Source organism: Herpailurus yagouaroundi, unplaced genomic scaffold, assembly GCF_014898765.1.
Source record: "Herpailurus yagouaroundi ecotype Mexico unplaced genomic scaffold, PumYag 100, whole genome shotgun sequence".
NCBI lineage: Eukaryota > Metazoa > Chordata > Mammalia > Carnivora > Felidae > Herpailurus > Herpailurus yagouaroundi.
In genome coordinates this window covers 18232368-18256258 of record NW_024412391.1, presented here as the reverse complement: position 1 = coordinate 18256258, position 23891 = coordinate 18232368, and the positions used below count along the sequence as shown (strand labels likewise).

The 23891-nt window shown below is 41.0% G+C and overlaps 1 protein-coding gene across 1 annotated transcript in view; it reads left to right on the top strand.

Annotated features, from left to right (window-relative positions):
* SND1 (staphylococcal nuclease and tudor domain containing 1) overlaps nucleotides 1-23891 on the top strand; it is a 426272-nt gene that overhangs the window by 151554 nt on the left and 250827 nt on the right. The window contains exon 11 of the mRNA XM_040472057.1: nucleotides 3340-3429. Within this exon, the coding sequence (XP_040327991.1) occupies nucleotides 3340-3429 (90 nt within the window). The remainder of the gene's footprint in view (nucleotides 1-3339; nucleotides 3430-23891) is intronic.

Below are 23891 nucleotides of genomic sequence, written 5' to 3'. Positions count from 1 at the left end.
GCCCTGATTGATCTCCTGAACCATGAGATCATGACCTGAGTCAAAATCAAAGAGTTGGATGCTTAACCGACTGAGCCACCCAGGCGTCCCCAGACAGCCATTTTCATTTATTTAGGTGTACCTCATCTCGTGACCTTCATCTGAATTCTTGATAAAACTGTATCTCTTAGCTTTTGTTCATTGTTTTGGAGTTCCAATCAAGTGATACTGCCTTGTGATCTCTTTGGTGTTTCAGAAAAAGTAGAGTAAGGTTCATACATTCAGGTTCTGTGACAGATCATGAGGCTATGCAAGGTAAATGTCCATACTTTGTTCAGTTCACTTTTTAAAATACTGTTCACTTAGGCTTGTGTAATTATACAGCTACTCTCTGTAAATAGGTTGTCCTCTCTTGTGTGGTAAATATGAATATGCTGGCACTTCTTTATTCCTGAGGGCTTATTTTGATAACCATTGATTTTGTCTGTATGAAAAATCCTGTTCATTATTGGCACCTAGAATCTTCTGTCTAGCCGGCATTCTTTCTGTATCATTGAGTGTCATCATAAGCTCTGTTTTATGGCTTATATATTATACTTGGCACCTTCGTCGTGACTCAAAATTTTGATTGGACTGCCTGGATATTTATAAAATATCCGTAACCCTGTATATCTGCCCTGTATTACCCAGAACTCCCTCTACCTGGGCAACTCTCATGTATTCCACTTCCCCTTTTCTTTTTCCTGTAAGAAAAAGTTCAGTTCGGTGTTACTGTTTCTTTAAAGATTTTCATATTCAGGGCCATACCTCACTTATTAGGCAGTGATCGTGACACCTCAGGGCTTTGGTCAGGGTATGGCCATCGATGTTCCTGTTAAGAGCATGTGGAGGCTCACACATCCAAGAAGGAATAGAAACTTGAGTTCATTTCTGAACGTGCCTCCTTAACTTCCAAGAAGAGTACCATAATGCTGCTGCTGCCTTTTGGTCACTGTCGTTTGAACCAGAAGAATCAGAAGGCAGTTAGATGACGAATGTGAAGCTCACACTCAAATTATGTGTATTCTCATAAGAGGTTTATCATGGCGATATCAATGAATTGAAATGTTTAAATAACGTGTTCTGGACACCAAAGCTTGATCAGGGTCTAGGAGGAAACACCTATTTCAGTTCCCTTGACCTCAATCTTATCATTAGGATTAGTTTAAATATGGGGTATTAAAATGATAAAGATTTTTTATTTAGGAGGAGTTGGCTGTTTATGAGAAAAAATAATTTGAATGCTTCTTTGAGTGTGGAATGGATTATAAAGAGATCTTGTTGGGGCGCCTGGGTGGCGCAGTCGGTTAAGCGTCCGACTTCAGCCAGGTCACGATCTCGCATTCCGTGAGTTCGAGCCCCGCGTCGGGCTCTGGGCTGATGGCTCAGAGCCTGGAGCCTGCTTCCGATTCTGTGTCTCCCTCTCTCTCTGCCCCTCCCCCGTTCATGCTCTGTCTCTCTCTGTCCCAAAAATAAATAAACGTTGAAAAAACAAAAAAAAATTAAAGAGATCTTGTTTTGTCAGAGGTGTAATAGATGGTAAAGGTAAGGCCGGGTGAGCTAACTGTACAGGATGGTAAGCAACAGCACACCTCTGGGTCAGGAGTTCGTCCTTGATTTTCCTCTTTATTTGTGAATTTTCCCTGCAGCGTTAATGGTCCAGGAGATTCTGAAATCTGTACATAGTCTTCTTCTAGCTTGGTTGCGTTTTGTGTGTTGTATGTGTGTGTGTATGTGTACGTGTGTGTGTGTGTGTATCTCTCTCTCTCTCTCTCTCTCTCTATATATATATGTATATATATATATATATATATATATATATATGTCATTTTTCATATTTCTTTTGTATTTAGTTCATCCAGCCATTACTTGAGTATGAGGGGAGGTACTGTCCTTGGCTCTAGGGTCACAGAATAACAGAAGTGGATGGGATTTCTGTTCTTTTGGAACTTCTGGGTTAGCTGGGGAGAGACATTAAAGTAATCATAGCAAGTGATCTAGCTAGCATCTCCCTGTTTCTTTTAACATCCTCCACCCCTCCATTCTCCCCATCAAAAGGCAAACTTTTCTAGACTCCATGTATGTGTCACCATGAGTTAGAATATTGGATTCTTTTTTTATCCGCTCTATCCATTCTGTTAATTCATTTCTTAAAATGCTTCTCATATCTCTTCAGTTTCCTACCCATTCCCTCTTCTGTCAAGTTCCTCTAGAACTTTCTCTCATATTCCCCAAGTTCTGTGCTTAGAATAGTAACCCTTTTGGGGAGAAGTCTGGGGCCTGTGAGATAATGAAAGAATTGTGTATGTCGATATTCATGCATGTGAGTGTTGTGTTGAAATACTATTTATTCCTGCCCCCTTTAGCTTGTTCTATTTTTTAAACTCTAATTTTCTTCCTAGTTTTTTCTTACCCTGTAAACTCACATTAATTCAGTGAAACCTTGTCACCTTGTCAGTGAAACATTTCCTGATTACTTCTTTCTTTCCACTTCCCTGAACTCTGATAGCACTTAGTCCCTAGTCTATATCACAGTTTAGCACTTACTCAAAACTGCTTTGTGTTGCCATTTCGTATCTTTTCTTGTGTTACTCTGTTAGGTTGCAAATATTTTGAATCTAGGATTATAACCTGTATTTACAGAGAGCTTTGTATGGGTCTGTTGGTTGGTAGGTGCTTAATAACAGCTTACAGAATAATGGAACTAGATTCATAGTGTATCTATGAATGTTTGGAGGGCCCTAATACTTACTGAGCTTCTTCTGTACCACAGTTAATACAGGTGATGACCACTTAGGTTGTTTCCAGGTTGGGTAACTATAAACATTCCATTAGTTATTATTTATTTATTAAAAAAATTTTTTTTAATGTTTATTTTTGAGAGACAGAGTGTGAGCAGGGGAGGGGCAGAGAGAGAGGGAGGGAGAGGGAGACACAGAATCCAAAGCAGGCTTCAAGCTCTGAGGTGTCAACATAGAGCCCCACGCGGGGCTAGAACTCACGGACCACAAGATCATGACCTGAGCTGAAGTCAGACGCTTAACCTGCTGAGTCACCCAGGAGCCCCTCCATTAGTTATTTTTGAGTCTATCATGTGAAAAAGATAATCTTATTCCCTATAAAATACTTCATCCAAATATTTATTAATTATTTACGGTGTATCTAGCACTTAGTTAGTATCTGTGATATGAGGAGGCAGTATATTTCCAACGTAGCATATTTCAGATGTATTCCAGTGTCTGGTTTTATTGGCTGTGTTCATTTGCCTGTTTTTTGTTTTTTGTTTTTCATTCCTGATGTGACACTTTGTTTTTCTTTTAGGATAAGAACAAGAAACTACGTCCCCTATATGACATCCCCTACATGTTTGAAGCTCGGGAATTTCTTCGAAAGAAGCTTATTGGGAAAAAGGTAAAGGATGACAGAAACATATTTGCAAATTGTTGGGGATCATCGTAAGCTGGGCCCTCGTCATGGAATCCCAGAGACCTGCAGATGACACTCATCCACCAAGTCAAGTGGAATTACTTTTGATACGAAGAGGGGCGTGTCTGTGTATCGGGAAGTGGTATCCCATGGGAGAAATTGAAAATTGGGGCCCTGACCACAGTGTGATTGCCAAAGCCCTCACAGCATGCTCTTTCCAGGGTCCAGGCTCAATTCCAGTTTCAATAATTGCATATTGCCCTGAGCTTCATTTACTTGGCTCTCTCGTTCCCTTCAGCCACCTCCATTAAAAGTCGGTGCTGCGGGATATGCTATTGAAGGAAAGTTTCCTATTTTTTTCTGCCTCCCTTGCTTCTGAGGGATAGGTTGGCTGTTGAGAAGAGGGGCTCTCCTGGATTGGGAGCGTGCTTCCTGAAGTGAACTGTGGTGCATATGCCTCCTCCACTTATTCGGCTTTTGTCATATTTCCTGGAGCTTCTGCTGCAAGTGTGAGGGGAGCCTTGTGTGGTTTCCCAGGAGTTCCTGCGAAGCCTTTGGTGCAGCACATTGAGTTTCTAGTCTAGTGCAACAGCTCAGAGACCCTAAGAGTGCATTTCCTTGTGTTCTTAGAGCATAATTGTGACCAGCTGCAGAACCTGCCATTCTGGGAGGCTGAGAGTGAGCCTCTGAGCATTTCCTTATTTTCCCTGCCCTCCCCACCATCAATATTCTGGGCAGGTGTCTGTGTCCTTGATGAACAAAGGAAATGAATGGCGTCGTTCCTTTGATGGCAATTGATGGAAATCTGTTCAAGGAGAGACTGTGATTTGTCTTTTCTGTACTTTGCTTCAGTGAGGGTTGTTCTGGAAAATACCTTGTTTTGGGTTGATTTTTCCTATATCTTCAGAAAGATAAGGCCATTCTGCTGTATATCTGGCCTTAACACATTAATGCCACATTAGCATTCTTTACCTAAATGCAGATTTTTAATGATGTGACAGGTTTGATAAGGCTCTGGCTTTTGAACCAATGCCAAAGTAGTCTTTCATAAACATAAGCAATTTTTATTGTATACCACAGTCACTAGAAATATAAATTATAACAAAGAGATTTTGAAGTTGGCACGAGATGAAATTGCTAATTTTGAAACAGAGAAACTAAACTGGATTTCCTAAAACGAACGTTAAATCTCCTCAGGTTCCTCCAGAGAATAGGCTCATTTGTCATTGTATAAAACTTGACAGAATGCTGTATTCATTCATGAAGTGTAGTGCGAATGATGGCTTTAAGCCTCTTTCAATTTCTAGATCTCCTGTTACCTGATCTAATGTCGACATCTCTATTTCACCAAGTGTATATCCTATCATTCATTTACTGGCTCATAAACAATAGCATAGAGGCAAACAAGGAATTCCCTCAAAAGTGTGGATTTCTATTGAAATCCATCCAAAATCACCTCGAAAGGAGTGGTGGCACATATTTGATTCCTGTGCAGCTGTTTGCGTGGCGTGTGTTCTGACATCCACCTGGTTTCTTTAATAGTGCCCTTGCCTGATTCTGTTTCATCCGTGGGAGCATCGATCACAGCTATTGCAGCCAATGCTGAGTGGTCCTAGAAGGTTAGCCCAAGGTTCTGCTCTCAGAACCTGTCCAGGCCTCTGTAAAGACCTCTGTCTGTGGATAGAAGGACCGACCTCAAGTGCAGATATGATGGCAATTCTTAAGCAATTAGGTTCCTTCTTGGTGGGAGAAGCGTTGTTTACTGGTTCTTCTGCATAAGAGTGATTGGATTCTATTTGTGCTGAGCCCAAGTTTTGTCCCCCACGGTGACATTGTATAAATGATGAATACCATATCCCTGCGTGGGGAGTAGGATGCCGCTCAGCTCTGCTGGGCCGGAACATTCCTGATGCAAACTGCTTTTCCTGACTCACCACCTGAAACCACTTGCCTGTCTTCTGGGCCCATCAGTTGCGACAGCGAACACCCATGTTTACTCTCGAGTCTGGGAGCAGGCAGGGCAGTTGCTGCCTCAGGGGGGTGGCTAGCACATCATTGCACATTTCTGCCAATTCCCTTCAGACCTCTGCAGCTGTTCAGCATGGCACATGGTGATTAAGAGGCACCGAGAGGGAGCATGTGTGCCTATGTGCCTCTGTGCACGAAAGCTGATTAGGGCAGCCTGTCACAGCTTAAGCAAGATAATGGAGGTAAAATCATCTTTTCTGCCCAGACTATTATTTGACCATCCCAGAGAGTCTATAATATGACAGTTTTGAGGAGTTTCTAGAATGTAGAGAAATAAGATTGAAGGTAAACTGCTGAGGTGCTTTGTTGGGTTCAGTGGTCTCCATTTCAGTTAATGGAAATTCACTTCAATTCATTCCCAAGGTGTAATTCTGGCTAAGTGCCTTAATTTTTTTTTTTTTTTAATTTTTTTTTTCAACGTTTATTTATTTTTGGGACAGAGAGAGACAGAGCATGAACGGGGGAGGAGCAGAGAGAGAGGGAGACACAGAATCGGAAACAGGCTCCAGGCTCTGAGCCATCAGCCCAGAGCCCGACGCGGGGCTCGAACTCACGGACCGCGAGATCATGACCTGGCTGAAGTCAGACGCTTAACCGACTGCGCCACCCAGGCGCCCCGCTAAGTGCCTTAATTAATGGAACCACGCACCTCTCAGCCTTGGTTTCATCACTTGTGAACTAGGAATATTATTTGCCTTCCCCTGTCTCGTGGGATTGTTACCAGAATCTAGGATATTAGCCTTTCATATTTTTCCAGATGCCAGTCTGTTGTGGTGTTGTGTTTAATAATGCTGCTGCTTCTTATAGAATCTAGCACAGCCTCCCCTTTTCAGTTATCAATTTTTTTTTAACTGGCTCTGAGGTCAAGAGATGTGAATCAGCGTGCAACTAATTTGATTGCCATCAGCCCATTGCACAGATTTTTCTTTTTAGATTATCTCTCTTTTTTAAAATCTATTAGGGGCGCCTGGGTGGCGCAGTCGGTTAAGCGTCCGACTTCAGCCAGGTCACGATCTCGCGGTCCGTGAGTTCGAGCCCCGCGTCGGGCTCTGGGCTGATGGCTCAGAGCCTGGAGCCTGTTTCCGATTCTGTGTCTCCCTCTCTCTCTGCCCCTCCCCCGTTCATGCTCTGTCTCTCTCTGGCCCAAAAATAAATAAAACGTTGAAAAATAAATAAATAAATAAATAAATAAATAAATAAATAAATAAATAAAAAATAAAATCTATCATTATTATTTTAAACATTTATTTATTATTCAGAGACAGAGAATGAGCATGGGAGGGTCAGAAAGAGGGGGAGACACAGAATCCGAAGCAGGCTCCAGGCTCTGAGCTGTCAGCACAGAGCCCGACGTGGGGCTCGAACTCACAAACCACGAGATCATGACCTGAGCCAAAGTCGGATGCTTAACTGACTGAGCCACCCAGGCGCCCCCAGCCCATTGCACAGATTCGAGTAGTATTGGTTGGATGTGGTGTCAAGTTTCCAACTTCCACAAAATGATTGCCTGCTCGGGCATTTGTGTATGTGTAAAGTGTGTATGTGTTGTGTAAAGTGTATGTTTGTGTGTGTGTTCTCTGGATGAGAGAGACGTAGAAGGATACGTGTGTATCTTGGAAGTGTTTCAGAAGCTGTCTGACTTGCCATACTGCCTGGTAGAATTCCCTCCCCATCCTCTGTTTACCATCTGCCATCTGTGCTTTCACTGAAATCTTGACTAAGGAATATGCATGGTGAAGAACTGTCTTGTTACTTTCTTCTGGGGTTCTTCATGGCCCCAATATAGTGGAGAAATGGAATCCATGGTAACTTCCACACATCTTTCAGTTTTGTGGTGTGATATCCTAGGTGTGTATAAGATGGTGAGAATGATGTCCTCCAAAAATAACCAGGGCTGCAGCCTTCTTCTAGCAGCAGGAGCAGTGTCTTTCTGTGTATATATATTTTTCTTCCTTAGAGAAGGTCAGTCTATTGAAAGGAAGAGTGTGGGTGCCTAAGTCATTTTGTTCTCAGTGGAAGAAGGTAATGGTAACTGGGATCTTCACTGGGAATTTTCTCCCAGCTACCTCATAGAATCTCGAAAGTAGAATCTCAAAATATTTTAAGTGTATGTAATACAGCATTTACAGATGACTTTTAAATCACTGTAACTTCTGTCCCTTAATTGCACAGTTTCCATCACCATGGGAACTGTTGCATTCAGACTTGTAACTTGTTTGGACAGTTGAGGGGTCAAAAATGGACAGGTGGAAGAGATGGAATTGCAAGAAGCAAGAGTGCATGGAAGCTTCGTCCCTGGGATTATATGCTCAGTCCAGGCTCTCCTATCTCCACTGAAAATTGAGCATTTTTCTTGATAAATGCAGATACTTGGAAAGTTACTGGGATATAAATAATACCAGGAGTTATTTCAAAATCATATTGCTTTAGATGATTCTTCTCTTTTGGAAAGTTTGTACTTTTCTTCCTGAAGTTCGTACTTTTGGGGTCATGGAACTCCTTGGGGTAGATGGAAATGATCTTCATGTGCACCAGACTCACAAATCCGTCATGTCCAAAACCAAAGTTGTGATATCCTGTCAGAAAATTGGGGCTCCTCCCGTGTTCTGGAAGTCATGCCTCTCTGTTGCTGTTGGAGACATCTTTGACACCCTCTCTTCCTTAACCCCCTTATTCCAGTCCCTCACCAACTCCTGCTGTGTAAATATGTGCATTTCCTCTTCCTTCCATTGTATTGCTGCTGTCTTGTCTTAGATCTCCTCTCACTGAGGCTCCTGGAACTTTTTTAATGCTTTTCCCATAGCCACTCTTTCCCATTGCAGTCCATTCTCCACCTGCAGCTACTGGGAGCTTCACCAATGACAGTAACATTGTGCTCTGCCATTGCCTAAGGCTTTGGCTTCTCATTGCTTCCTTTGGCTTACTAGGTCCTGCATAATGTGGTTCCATCCTGCTTCCCAGAAAGAAGCTCCTACCCTTTTCTTATCTACCTCCTGGCCCCCTTTCTGGCATTCCATTAGGTTTCTGAACTACATTATGCTCCCTCTCACTTCAGGGCTTTTGCACTTGGAATTTGTTCTGTTCGGGATACCCACTTTGTCCTCCTTTCCCCTTCCTTATTAATCTCACAATTATCCTTCAGATTTAATTTAAAATTGACTTTGTGGAGAAAGTCGACCCCCCTTTTCTAATATTTTCTTCCCAGTTTTTCACATCTTAATGTATTTGAGAGATTCTCTGTTACTATCTCTCTCTTTTTAGATTCATTATATTAGGCCAACTGGGGCCCACATCTGTTTTGCTCAGTACATGCAGTTTATGATGCACAGTAGGTGCTCAATAAATTTCTTCCAAATCAATTAATTTTAGGGGAAAATGGGAGCAATGGGATGAAGGCTGTGTGGATCCAGATATGAATATATTAAGGGTGGTAGGAACTGGCCCTACCTGATTTGCCTAGGGTTAGCCAGATGTGGAAGACGTGGCACGAGATTATCTCTTCGTGTCAGGACTCTTGAGTCAACCTGGAAATGGTTGATACTACATATAAATGATCTTCCCTCTATTTCTGGGTTAATGTGCTTTGAGAACCAGTTGGTGACCCAACTACTGTTAATAGCCTTATTTCCTTAGGATGCCAACTATAGATGAAGATGTGGCTTGTTCGCAATTTGGTGAATACTTACGTATGATTTTCATGCTGTTCCAATTTGTACTGTGAACTAGACAGACTTCTTGGGACACTTTACATAACGCTCATTCAAGCTTAACAGGGTCAGAGCTGTCATTCATTGGCCTTTGTGGTAAGCACTGAGTATTTAATTTTACTTAATTTACTTAATTTTACTCCATCCCAAGATATATCATTCCTATTTTTACAGGTAAAGAAACTAAAGCTCATAGAAATTAAGTGTTTTATCTAGGTGTCTATGCATTTCATTGCTGTGCTAAATTAAAGGTCTAGAAAGGCCCACCACCATGTTGTGTTACTGAATAATGTAGATACATAGGGTCATGGTCCTCTTTGGGATAACATCAGTTCTTGTATATAACACATACCTGGCATACTACAAGAAGTTGATTTCTGTAGCTGTAGGATCCTAGTCTACAGATCTCAGCAGGTAATAAGAGCACCATAGATCAGCCCTTTGAATGCCTTCAGCCCTCTAGACATGATCTCATTAGTCTTTGAGATGTCCCCGTGAAGTGATGTTTCATCAAATTGTTCTTTGGAGAAACCTATGTCAGATTACATGTTCTTCTGCTAGTTACACAGACAATGTGAGGTCATAGGTAACATTGCTAAGCCAATGTTGAGGCTTGATTTCCTTTTCTCTTTGATCTCTTGGCATAGGTGTGACTTGGGAGCATCTGGGAGAAAGGAAAGGTCAGGTTGCTTTTTCATCTTGGCCCAAAGCCAGGGAGTAGTTGAGGCGCACTCAGTGCTCCTTCCCCTGTGCAAGGACAGATCTCTGAAGGTACCTCTGAAGGAACATTCCTTAGCAGAAGCAGTTTTTCACTCAACTTTTGGAAGCTCTTCAAGGACCTGGAGCTTTCTTGAGGAGGAACTCCTTCACTCCTTGCTTGTTATTTAACAGGGCCATCCTTTTCCTTAAAAACACTTCTAAGTTCTGTCTTTTGCAGTGTGTTACTTAATCAGCTGTGTTGAGTGCAAAGCTGGAAGTCAGTGGATTTTTGTTCTTAATTACCTGCGATGTATTTTAGTTTGGTTTTTATAAACATTTCCTTTGTCATCTCCTCATTTTCCACTTCGTATTAATTTGATTCACTCATGATATGGAAAAGTCCTTTACATTAGTGATCAAAACAGGCCCTGAGGTTGTGAATGAGTTGTGATTTAAATTGACAGGTTTATACGAGGTTGCTTGTCCTTGCCTTCTCTGGGCCAGCTGTTACCATCAATGTGGCTGTAAATTTTTTGAATAAATGACTGTAGATATTCGCCAAATCCAGAGATGACTTGAATGACTTATAATTTCTGACTGCTTTTTTCTAGTAAGACTTCTCCCACTTAGACATGAAGGCAATGTGTCAGGATGCATTGGAGACCAAGGGTCATCTACATGCCCTTTACCTTATGGACTTTGGGAATGATCCTTGATTCGTTAGCTCACTTATCTAGTGAAAGTAATTAACAAAACTGTAGAGTTGTCTGTTTCTGAAAATTTGGCCGTTCTCGGCAAGGTAGCTTTCTATCTGCTGCCACCTAAATGCCTTTTAAGTAATGAGTTCTTGAATGTTTTATGTGCAGCTTTTGAAAAGTACCTCTGCGCTTTCAGGGCCGTCAGGATGTGTAGCTGAGCACATTGCTTCTTGGTGAAAGTGTGGTATTTGTATGAGGTATATTGTAATATCCTCTTCAAAAAGCATCTGTCTCTAAGTTAAATGAAAAAAACTAAAACCTTCAACTGCATTCCTGGAAATTTCTGTATGCTCACCTGTGAGAAATGATTCACTAGCTACCAGAATCCTCGAGATTCTCTGATCTGGGTAATACTCTTATGTTGTTCTGCTTATAATTAAAGACTCTTCCCTGGACTCCCAAGTTGCTCACAGTTTTCTGGTGAAAGTTCTTCTGTTTAGAACATGATTTGTGGTCAGTCTCTCTTAAGCCACCCACTCCAGATCTTTTTGGCTAGGTTTCTGAAATGTCGTCCTTGGGGCTGGAACTTTCCATGCTTATTCTCTGCAAACTAGGATTTTATTTTAGGGGGAGATTTGTGCTGAATCAGCTCAGCTGTGTTTGGGGGTAGGGAGAGGACAGCCTTTTTTTCCCTCTTTAAAAATAACCCTTATGTGCCAAAAACCTTACAAAATGTGCTGAATTGCAAATCTTCGAACGTTCTATACCTCCTGGTTTACAGAGACTAGATTCTTTTGCACTTGCGCTCTGTGACAGTGTACAGAATGTCTCATGTTGTAGACGAGTGTAAAGTGGGATGGGGTATGGATGTACTCAACTGGAAAAGAAACTTGACTCTTGCTATCTTTCTCAATATTATTTTCTCCAATAGTTTCATCTTAAAAGGACCTATAGAGAGACAGTGCATGTAACTTTTCTAATAACAAAAAATTCTTAAAGAAAACATCCTGTACGTGTTTGCAAAATAATACATCATTGAGAATCGGTGAATTCCATTTTTAAGCACTGACTTTCCAGGGTTTCCTTCTCTGTGACCTCTCTTGTTGATTTGTTTGTGTTTTTTACATTCGGAGAGTTAGGCTAATAATTCTGGTTACTTGCATGTTTCTTTGCCGAGGGCATAACCAACCTGTGTATGTACAAGAAGGCAGTGTATACAGTGTTTGTTGGTTCTAAGGTGGAGGTTTCGTCAACTCCTCACATCCGGGTGATAGAAATGGTGTTTTCGGACCATATCTTCATAATTTGGGTCGTGTAGTTGTAAGCTCCTTGTTTTAATGTGTTTAAAGTCTGAGTGAAGTCTTTTGCTCTTATCTGAAACAAGTTCATTTATTGATACCTGGAACTGCCTTCTTGTTTTCGCTTGCTAGTTAACTTTTCTCTGGTAAGTTTTCAGGTATGCCTAAAGTTTTGCAATGTTATTTCATGAGGATTGCTGGCTTGGGCAGTCTTTCCTGGTATTTTCATGGTGATAGGTGTTGTGGGCTCTGTAGTTTGCTGCCCCCCCGGTTCATGTCCATTTGGAACCTCAGAATGTGATCTTAGGTGGAAATAGTTCCTTGCAGATGTAATTGAAGTTGAAATGAGATCATACTGGATTTGTGTGGGCCCTACACTCAATGACTGGTGCCCTTATCAGAAGAGGATGGGACACAGAAAGCCATGTGATAGTGGACGTGGAGATTGAAGTGAGGTAGTTGCGAGTCAAGAAACGCCAAGGATGGCCAGGAGCCACCAGGAGCTGGGAAGAGGCAAGGAAGGATTCTTCCCTGCAGCCTTCAAAGGAGGAGCATGGCCCTGTCAACACATTGATTTCAAACCTGAAATATTCACAAGGAAAATAGTTCAGCTTCTTCATGTGTCTGACCACTTGGCTCTTGGTTAGAGTTCTCGTTCCTGGGTTTGTACCTTGGTAATGACCTCCTCTGCAAAATTAATCCAAAGGAAAGGGTCTGAATGTTCTTTTCACCTCTCGTCCCCTCCCTGCCTGTGTTGTCTTGCTTTTTTATCTTTGCATTTATTCTTTTGTTATTACTTACCTTGGTTTATGCATTTGCTGTAGAATAATTGATATTTGAGAGCACGTTTCTAGTTTTGTCAGTAGGCTCACCCTGACACTTGTCCCGTTTCCCTTCCTTGGAGGATGAATGCTGCTGTCCACTTAAGAAGGCTGCCATAGCCAGGGCCTCTGTGGCTTCTACTTCAGTAATTAGCAGCATTTTGAAATATGGCGTGCTCTGGGAGGAATCATTCCTGGCAATAGCTTTTGATGAACCATGCTCATCCCATTCAAGGGTGATGAATAGGACATTAGGAATAATTACAAGTCTGTATTCTGGAGCACCATGTCTAACGTTTTGCCTGCAGAGCTATGCATGAATTTCTTTCTGTAACGATAGGAATCTCAGGTTTTGTCTTCAACCAGGCCTTTTTGAGCCAGGTATTTTTTTCTGCAACTTTGCCTTTTCTCTTCTTCTGGTTTCAACAAGTGTTTGGATTGGACTGTGCTGGGCAGATGAGCAGTTAGTCATCTTCTGAAGACAAAGGTCAAGTCGACTTACTCTCTTTGAGGACTCAGTCCTTGAAACTTCGGTGATGCCTAATTGCTTGATATGTTAAGAAGGCCAGGAGTGGTAGCCTAGTGAAATCAATTCATTTTTATTCATTTACCGGATATTTTTTTGAGCAACTACTATGTGGCATACCTTATTCTAGGCATTTGGGGTAGAGCCTTACAAACTCCTGTTCTCGTGGACTTTTAGAAAAGGTACATATGATTATTAGGTACCTTCATGGAGGTAAAGTCAAGATGAATAAAATGTCATCTGTGTCACCAGTTGCTTACAGTCTAATTGGGACAAGATTACGTCAAAACGGGTGAAGTTGAGTAGGAATGTATTTGAAGAACTGGCGAGATAGCAGAAATGTGTCTCTTGGCGGTATTAGCTTAATACTAATATGAATTATACAGACGATAGTTGTGTGTCAGAAGCAGGAGAGGTCTTAACCTGCTGTGTGACCTTATCCACTTACAGGTTTCCACTACCACATGTACTGCTGACACTCGCATGTGAATATTTCCACTCATAACTTCTTTCTCCTCCTACAGATGTTTCCAGCTGCTGACCACTGGTTACTCAAATACAGATTCCAGTAAATAGGTGACATCTATTACATCCAAAATGTAGCTCATGGCCTCCATATGATTTTTCATCCCTGCCCACAAACTGTCTTGATTACCTTTGCTGTTGGTCTTAAATAATGTCTCCCCTGTCCATTGTCCTGAACTTTAGAGTCTGCGATGTCCTTATCCTAAGTTCGCCTGATTCTGCCACAGTTATCTTTTTCAAATCCTCCTTTTCACAATACTTCCAGTGACTGTTAGTCTCTTTGCTCCTTATATTATATCTCAATTTAATTATTGCGGCTCCACCTTAGGTGGTTGGCCTGCTCCTTCTGGTCTTTGCACACTTTCATGTTACTGTCAGACTGCCTTCTGTATGCACACTCCTGATCCTTTCACGAACTCTGGGGATCTCCAGATGCCTCCAGTAAAACATCTAATTCCTTAAGTGAACGTAAAATCAAAGGCGGTTGTGTATAAAATACTGTGATGCCATTTCCAGTCTTCCTATTGTACGTTCATAGAGTGTGTCACAAAGAATTTCTCACCATTCTGTGGACACGGCCAAGCCCTTTCACACCCTCCTGCCTTCGCACTTGTTTCTCTTTAAGCATCTTCCCAATGTCCTGTATTCCAGGCTCCCCATGTGAAGTTTGGGCTCTCCAGCCTCCTTGCATACTTCTGTGCCCACTTCTCCTGGAGCATTTTCCCAGTCTGACCTCCCTCTCCCAGCCCTACAGGGCAGAGAGCTTACCTTACTTTTTGTTCAGCTCGCAGTCCCTGACATCGGGAATCTGATTTGATCCCCATCAAGTCTTCACAGAAGAGGTTGGATTTGTCCTGTATCTAGAAGGTCTTAAAGATTGGGGAGAAGGGAAGCAAAAATAAGATAAAAACAGAGAGGCAGACACTCCATAAGAGACTCTTAAATGCGGAGAACAAACTGAGGGTTGCTGGTGGGGTAGTGGGTGGAGGGCCAGGCTAAATGGGCGATGGGCATTAAGGAGGGCACTTGTTGGGATGAGCACTGGGCATTATATGTAAATGATGAATCACTAAATTCTGTTCCTGAAATCGTTATGCTATATGTTAACTAACTTGGACTTAAACATTTAAAAACAAGAAAGGTTGGGGATATGTAGATACACGGAGAAGGGATGCAGAGAGCTCACATTGTAGTTCTAAGCCAGGGAGCTGGTTTCCTTGTCGCCTGCTTTCTTTAATTTCCTCATCCTGAGAGACTTTGAGCCTGGCTTCAGTGAAACTCTAGGCATGGTGTTGTCTGAGAGACAAAGGCATTAAAAATATGTAGAATAAGTATATGCTTTTTCTCTTGAAAAAGAGAAATGAATTATGATTGTGAACTCACCTCCCCACCTGGCTCAGTGCCTAGTGCGGCCTGCCCCTCACTGCCAGGCTGCTCTTTGACGTTTTTGTGCTGCTGCCTGAGCAGGCCTTCCTGGGTGCTAGAGGTCTGGTCTGGGGCTGTTTCTGTGACTTTACTTCATAGTCAAAAGTGTGCAGTATTTGTAATTTGTTCTCTTTTAAATTGATTTGACAGGGATTTAGTGGGCAAAATTAATATTTTTTTATTTGAGTCTCCATTATTTTAAAACTTGGTGGCCCCTGACTACTCCCTGCTCTTCCCATCCTCCCCTACTTGGGGTTCATAATGTCCCTAGTCTCCAATAATAGTTTGAATGAATTGAAAGTAAGTTGCTGACTTGCTCCACTTTGCCATTTCTGCAGTATATGGGGTACCTTTTAGCCTGGCAGTTTCCTGCTGAGCCCAGCTCCTTGGAGCCTGGCAGGCTCAAACTTTGATGGTAGAGGGCTGAGAAAGGAGAGACCAGTTAGAGCATCTGACTTCTCCCTGCTAAGCCAGGTTTCTGCCACTTCTAAATCTCTGGCCCTTCTTTATATTAAAAAAAAATAAAAAAAAATTAAAAACAAATGGCGGGGGAGGGAAGAAAATACGGAATTAGAAGAAAGAAAGGAAGAAAATCCCAGAAGTGACTTGATCACTGGTTAGAAATTAGGTGAACAAGTTTTGGTGAAATGGTACCTACCACATGGCAGCTGGTGAAGTTCTTGTTGTTTTTTTTTTTTTTAACATTTATTTATTTTTGAGACAGAGAGAGACACAGCATGAACGGGGGAGGGATAGAGAGAGAGGGAGACACAGAGTCGGAAGCAAGCTCCAGGCTCTGAGCCATCAGCCCAGAGCCCGACGCGGGGCTTGAACTCGCGGACCACGAGATTGTGACCTGAGCCAAAGTCGGACGCTTAACCAACTGAGCCACCCAGGCGCCCCTCTTGTTTTTTTATTGACGCTCAACAGCTAAGAGATGTAATCTTAAGTGTATGGTCTGAGTGTTCACAAAGCCTCTGTTTCTTCATTTGTAAATTGGACAGGATATTTTGACAGCTGTGATTTCTTAGGTGCACTAGTGTAGGGAGGGAACGGTAGCAGAGCTGTATTAGGAGTAACTTTTGGACAGGACAGAAAGAAACTGTTTTAAGTTCCTCGGGTTGGAAATACAAACTAGTATCTGAAAAGCAGGCCTCCAGCCTTTTCTACAACTTATCAGCCCACATTACAGTGAAGAGGTAGGACATTTCTGTCATTTCAGAGGCAGGAAGACACGACAGCTAAAGTTTGTGTATGTTCATATTCTTACGCTACACACGAATTCCTTTCTTTCAGTGTGCCTTATTTGCTTAAATTGTGAGATGCGAAGGAATGGAACGGATGGAAAATACATCCTCTAAAAAGATGATCTTACTAAAAAAATCCAGAAAGGCTCAATTAGTCATCGTAGTATATCCAATCAGACTCTGGTATAACCACATTTACTGATAAATGTGTATTTTTCCTAGTAGAGATTCTGGGGCGGGGGGAGCACCACAGAGAAGCTGGCAGGTTTCCATGGCCTGAGCTGGCTTCACTTCACAGGATGGGCTGAAGGTAGAAAAGCTTGGGCACCTGGAGCCCCAGACCTGAAGTGCATCTTATCCTAACTCCATGACCTTGGATGTGTTCTTTTATATTAGCTCTTAGTTTCCTTATCGTGAAAGGGGAGCGAACTGCCAATCCCAAATATCTGTTCCTAAACCCAGTAGTGAAGATTTTTTTTTTGTCCTGTTAGCACTGATTGACCTACCTGATGCTTTTATATTTCTGTAAGTTTCATCTTTTGCTACCAAAGGTTTATTTTAAATATCAATGAATGTGAATACCTGTGGTAGACAAAATGATAAGATTAAGGAGGTTATGTGTGTAAGACACACACACCTGAGTCTTGTGACCACTGGGTGATTCTTTATACTAAGAGCAGTGAATGTCAGGAGACTGTTGGCGAGCTGCCATATAAATCTTTACCTACCGCCTCTATGAAGCAGCTCTAATTAGCTTTTACCCACCAGCTCTCTCCCTCCCCAAGAGAAGGCTAGGAAATTGAATTCATTCTTTTCCTGTTTGTGCTTATGTTACTGAGTTATAGTTAGATCATCTTTTATGTCTTTTCATCTGAAATGTTGGGTCTGAATGGTTATGGTTCGAGTTACAGTCTGGTTTACCAGTGGGGCAAGGGCCTCTTTTCTCCTTTTTTAGGACCTGTGTCTTCAAATGATTTTCTCCCTTTTGAGAGCTGGTGTTTGTTTCCTTCCATCATTCATCAATTCACTAAATTTTGAAATGATGGCTTTAGAAGCCAAATCCATCAGAATGATTGATTCTCTGACGTCTCGGTCTGGCACTGTTTCCGCACTTCCACACTGTCCACCAGGTTCTCTCGTGGCCAGCGGTGCCGCCAGCTGTGTGGAAGAAAGGTAGCACGTGGTTTGAACTCTCCATGTGTGAAGTTGTTGAAGATGAAAGACAAAGACGAATTGTGTTGTTGCTCTTCCGCTCTTCTGGTTTGGTGGTCACTAATCATAACTTTCCAAAGGGAAAATCGTAATGGGATCGCAAAATGTATTAGACTTAAATGCTATTTTCTCTACCAGTGGAGAATGAAAGTGGTGTTGATAGTCTCTTTATCCCTCCCTTTACGGACACAAAGTTCCTCTGCTTTTCCTTTTCTCTCTCACCTCCTTGTTGTTTTCCTTCCTCCCTCGATTTAGTCTTCCTTTCCCCTCCCATTTCTCTGCCTTCCATTTTCCATCCCCCTCCTCAAAGGTGCGCAGACCTTCAACACGAGCAACTTCAGAATTCATAGCCTGTAGTTGCTCTCATCTTCCAGTACACACACCCCATCTGCTGTACTGTCTGACTTGGCTGTGGCAGTGGATCCCTGGGACCTTTCTGGCCTTACGAGGAAAAAAGTGATTTGCTAAATGTCATTTTTTCTTGTTTCTGTTCTTCCTCTCAGCAGCATGAACTTGGTTCAGTACCAGAGTTGCTGGAGCATTTGCTTCTCTGAACAAGGTCCTCTTAGTTCGCTTGATGGTTCCAGGTTCTCTTTGGGCTTGGGTCCTCTTGGACGAACATGAAAATTTCCAGGCTAGATAATAATTGTGGTACATTCAAAACTCTTGAGTGCTTTAATTGTCATTTCTTAGTGTTTTGGGAAAAGGGAAGACACGAATGAGGAAGCAATTGCCAGTCACTTTTTTCAGTCTGATTTCCCTTCCCACAGGGTTTCTAGTTGTTGGGCCAGGGTATGTGTGTCCTTGCTAGATGTTCTAATGCCACCTCTGCTTGGTGCTGCCCCAAGTACAAGTATGAGTGAGGGGCTTGAGCATTGTATCCACAGGAAAAGAGAAACTATTTGGATGGCTCAAGAAGCCTTGGGAAGCTGGTTGCGTGGCTTAACTTCCTGGAATTCATGTTCACGTTTGTTTCTTCCTTGGCTGCATGTCATCATCCCTGTCCTCCAAATCGTGTGTGTCCAGGGTGATGAGTAGCAGTGCAGAGTTGATGGCTCTGGGTCTTGCTTTTTCCCTTCCTTCAGAGACGCTTTGTGTTGGTGTGATTTCCATGACAAGGCAAAGATACTTTTCCTTATAGGATTTTTTAGATTTAATTTTTAAACAGCCAGGAAGACAGAATTCAAAACGTTTTTGTGGTTTTATTTGACATAGCAAGTTCTTTACTTTAAAAAAAAATAGATGTAGATATCAGTTTTAGAAAGCACATATATGGATAAAGTAGTGATTCTTTTTTTATTTCCTCCTAAAGATTTTCATAGTCAAATCAAGAAACTAAATGCTTTTGGTTGCTTCATTTGCTGAAATAGAAATTTGGAAGTCATTTGGCAAGATAGCCAGTGCGGAAACCTAGGATATTTTTTGACAGACTATTGTATAAAATAGGCAGACATTTAAATTAGTTAACATATCTTTTATCTTTTAGACACTTTTATTTACTAGGAAACCAATAACATTGATTTAAGTTTTTCCCTTTTCTTTTTGGTATGGTGTTCACCTCTTATATTGATTATTTTGAGTAGGTAATTTGTTTCATTTGATTTCGAAACTCAAATGATAATAAAGGGTATACAGTTGGGAGAGCTCCCTTCTACCCTCCCCTGGTCCTTTGCTAATTCGGTTTTACCTTCTCAAACAACCATTATTACTATTTCCTTGTGAATCTTCCCAGAGATATTTTAGGCCTATATAGGCAGATGTTTGTGGGTGGGTGGATATTCTTCTCCCTTTTAACACAAATGCTAGCATCATAAATACAGTTAAAATTTTGTACAGATAACCAGAAATAGTATCCTTGCATTTGTATTTATGTGCTTAAAAGTACTAAATGGTTGTTGTTGATCTGCACAATTTAGGGAAAGCTTAGAATCTTCCTACAAAATTTCAGCCTAGTTTTCTTTGCGGCCATAATTTTCCTACTTGAAAATGTAATTATGCATTCTGCTAATATTGGTGATATTGTCCATTCTATTTTGGTTATGATACTGTATTTTGGTTTTGGTGTTGTGTTACAAATAACATTTACTGCCTATTTTGTCAGTCACAAAAGCAACACTGATTGTCTCTTCTAAAAATATATTAAAAAAAAAGAAGAAAGAAACAAAGAAATTAAAGCAAAAGGAAACTACTACCCAGGGGTAGTATCTATTAATACTTGAGTGTATATATTCCAATCTTCTTTTTATATATTTGGGTATTTGCATAATTTTCAACTTAGCTTGTAATTGTATGGTACTTACTGTTTTGTAACCTTCACTATGATGGTTTCCCTGTGTCCTTAGACTTCTACCTGAGATACTTTTGTCATTTAATATCAAGTGAATGTTTAATCAATATCTTAATGTTGGCTATTTGTAGTGGTTTAGCATATGGACTTTGGAACCAAACAGACATGGGTTTGAATCTCTGGGGTAGCATTGCCTAACACAGACCTGTCATGAGCATTAAGTGAGGTACTATATGTTAAGCATTAGGTACAATGTTTGGCATATCATCAGAACTCAATCGATAATTGCAAACTACTGAGTCAGGGCTTAGGAAAATTAAGAACAGGGAGCAGTATATAATATGACGACCACAACAAACTGGTTCTAGTCTCTGTCTTGATAAGGTTGGTTGAAAGCTAGAGAGAGGGGCTACCGAAAAGGCAACACGTGGGAAAGTGGGGAGGAATAGAGAGTGAATTTTTATGAGAAACAGCAGCCAGCATTCTCTTTTGCTTAGGCCCTGTTGCCTTCAAAGCCACTCTAACAAGTTTAAAGTCTATTGCTTGCCCTTCTTCTTAAGATTGTCTTTTTGAGCCTAGGTGCTCTTTGGCCCTTGACTGGGTTGGCCCTGACTTGGGTGCCTGACTTAGTGAGGAAGTGGGAGTGGGCGTGGGTAAGCAAGAGCTTGGAGAGAACTTTACGTGCTGTTTCCTTCTTTTCTGAGAATTCTGGTATGTTTTTCACAGCCTGATAGAGTTCCCATGGGAACTGGCAGGAGCTCTGATGAGAATTTAATTTACTGTGACCCAAAGGAAGGGAAATAAAGAGACAAGTATGCCCCATCCAGCAATTCCCCCACCCCCTTCTTTCTGAAATCCCACACTTGAAGCTAAAAATTGAGAAGTCTCCTTCTAAACTTACCTATTCAACCATACCGTTTGATCATTAGAACTAAATGTTGGATACCCTGCCTTTCCGCTCTCCAAACAAAAGCTCAATTAATTAATTCAGTATTTCAAAATATTATTTATTTGACACTTTTTCTTTTAAAAGATTTGACACTTTTTCTTTTAAAAGCTGGACTGTTAAGTTGAAGACTAGTTAATTCAGATACTCATTAAATTTGAAGTAATGCTGTGAAGCGTTTATTTCTAATTCCATAGGCAGTACATTTTGTTTAAAGTACCGCACCTGATGCTTCAAGTGAGAGTTCTCTTAAGATTTGTGTAATAGAGTGATGATTTTTGGTCGTGCATATCTTTTTTTTTTTTTTTTAATGTTTATTTATCTTTGAGACAGAGAGAGACAGAGCATGCATGGGGGAAGGTCAGAGAGAGAGGGAGACACAGAATCTGAAACAGGCTCCAGGCTCTGGACTGTCAGCACAGAGTCCGACACGGGGCTCGAACTCACAGACCACGAGATCATGACCTGAGCCGAAGTCGGACGCCCAACCGACTGAGCCACCCAGGCGCCCCTGGTCGTGCATATCTTTAGTCAACACTTAAGCAACTGAGGATTTACTGGTGCTACGTATGGAAAATGAAGTACAAATGCTGCTTTATTTTATTATTTTTTTTAAATGTAGGCAAACTGGCTATACAGATACAGCGTCATAGTGTAATTTTTCCATACTGTTACTTTCGTTTCCATTGATTCTAAATGGTGTCCTTTTTTACTGTCTAGTGCATAATAACCAAACGTTTGATTGAAATAAATGACCAGATCTTCTATACATCCTCAGCCCTGTTGTCATTTATCATTGCAGGAAAATTGACACTTTGAATCTGTCATAGAAAAGCAGTTAGAAGAAAACTTCATTAAAAAAAGTAGTGAGGTTTTATTTTCTTTTTGTAAACATCTAAGCCAAATTCCCTCATGTAATTAAATCTATTTCTCTCCTTGGCCATTGGACACAGAACAAGTGTCCGAGGCCACCTCAGTGATTGCCTTCATGTTATCTGAAACTTCATAAGCCTATTTTAAGGGCTAAACCAACTTAGGTTTAGGATTGAGTCCCTTTGGCCAGATAGCCTGGAATGTGAATTCTGATTTCATTCATTTTCACTGTGTTCACTTCATCTGTTTTTGTCGTCATTGTGGTAGAGCTAGCATTCCCACTGCTAGGAAAAGAGGAAGGATTCCTTTGCAGTTTCCACAGATACAAATCCCTCCCTCCCTCCCTCCCTCCCTCCCTCCCTCCCTTCCTCCCTTCCTTCCTTCCTTCCATGTTTATTTTTTGAGTGAGAGACAGACAGACAGACCAGGTGCCAGCAGGGGAGGAGCAGAGAGAGAGGGAGACACAGAATCTGAAGCAGGCTCCAGGCTCCGAGCTGTCAGCACAGAGCCCGACACGGGGCTCGAACTCAAAAAACTGTGAGATCATGACCTGAGTGGAAGTCAGATGCTTAACCAACTGAGCCACCCAGGTGCCACCATTTTTATTTAAGTTTGCATTAAAAAATGATTGCGGAATGGAGTGTCTTCATTTTGGGTGGTTCTGACATCTTGCTACTGTTTATCATCCTGTTCCTTTAGTTCTCAACTTTGAAAGCTTTGCAAACCTCTAATCTTGAACTTTTTTGTGAATAACCCCAGTGACTTCCATCATCGGTTGTGATTTGCCAGATTTTTTACCTGTGTTTGGGAGGAACGTTATACAGTTACCATTGATTTGTAAGTTATTTTTGAAAATAAGGAAGTAGGAGCATATGAGTGCTGAATAAAACTTGGTCAGTAATAAAAATTGGTCAGTTGATTACAAGCCTTGCGAAGACTTACGTAGAGACAGCAAATTTAGTCTCCTCTATTATCAGTGACACACAGGTTACTGCTTTCAGGAATGTCCCTAATGCTACCTTAGATTATACTTTAACTATGATGATTTCTTGTTTTTCTTCCATGGTTATTTTTTTTTTCCTGGTTATAAAAGCAGTATATGTTCATTATAAATTTGGGAAATATGAAGGAAAAATAAAATCATTTCAAATTACTGTTAACATTTTGGGGTATTTTTTCTTTAACTTCTGTTTCTACCAGAATCAAACTATATGGCCTCATTCTTTTTCAATTTACACTATAACCTGAACATCTCCCCACATCCTTCAATGAACTTTTAATGTAATAATTTCAATGACTGTCATTTTATTCCATGGTTGTATGATAATTTATTACACCAATTTGTTCATCTTATTTATTTATTTATTTATTTATTTTACCTATGACAGTATGATTTTTATTTTGTTTTAATAAATAGGTCATACCATATGGTAGAATTAAATAGATTCACTGAGCTTACAGATTCACAGACTTCCTCATCTGGGAGTATCTAAAGTTTAAAAGAGTTATTCCATTCTGTTAATCCATGGTGGTAGGTGCTATTTTTAGATAGGATTTGGTCATTTAAGAAGTGTAATAGCTTCCCACCCCTTCAGCCCTGTGCGTTTTATCTCCTTCAGAAATTCAACCTTGTATGTTTCCCAAGACTTTAATTCTCTAATGGTAAATATGAATTTTAGTCCCTTTTTTCCTTGGATTTCTTTTAACCTTGCTCAATTTTTTGACCTTCCATTATCCTCTTCATTATTTAAAAATAACATAGCAACAAAGTGATCTTGTAGTTTTATTTTTGATTTGCTTGTATTATAGATTAGTGGGGATAGCTGTAAATGAGTGGTATTGGAAGAGCCAGAGTCAGTAACAAGCTGGAGGCCTCTCTCAGCCATCTCATGAACTACCTTTCAGCCACCTGCATTGTATCATCCATTTATTTTAAGAGTAGCTTCTTAAATGACTAAGACTTGGAAGATTTTTGGGCTAGCTCTCCTAGACTGTAATTCTCTCTAGGCATATAAGACTTAATTTACTGAAATGACTTCATTTTACTGTGGATTACTGTTCTTATACTTTCAGATTTTATTTGCTCTGATATTTAGGATCTAGTCATAACTCTTGCATTGAATTGCTGTTCAAATGTGGGGGATTCACATAAGTC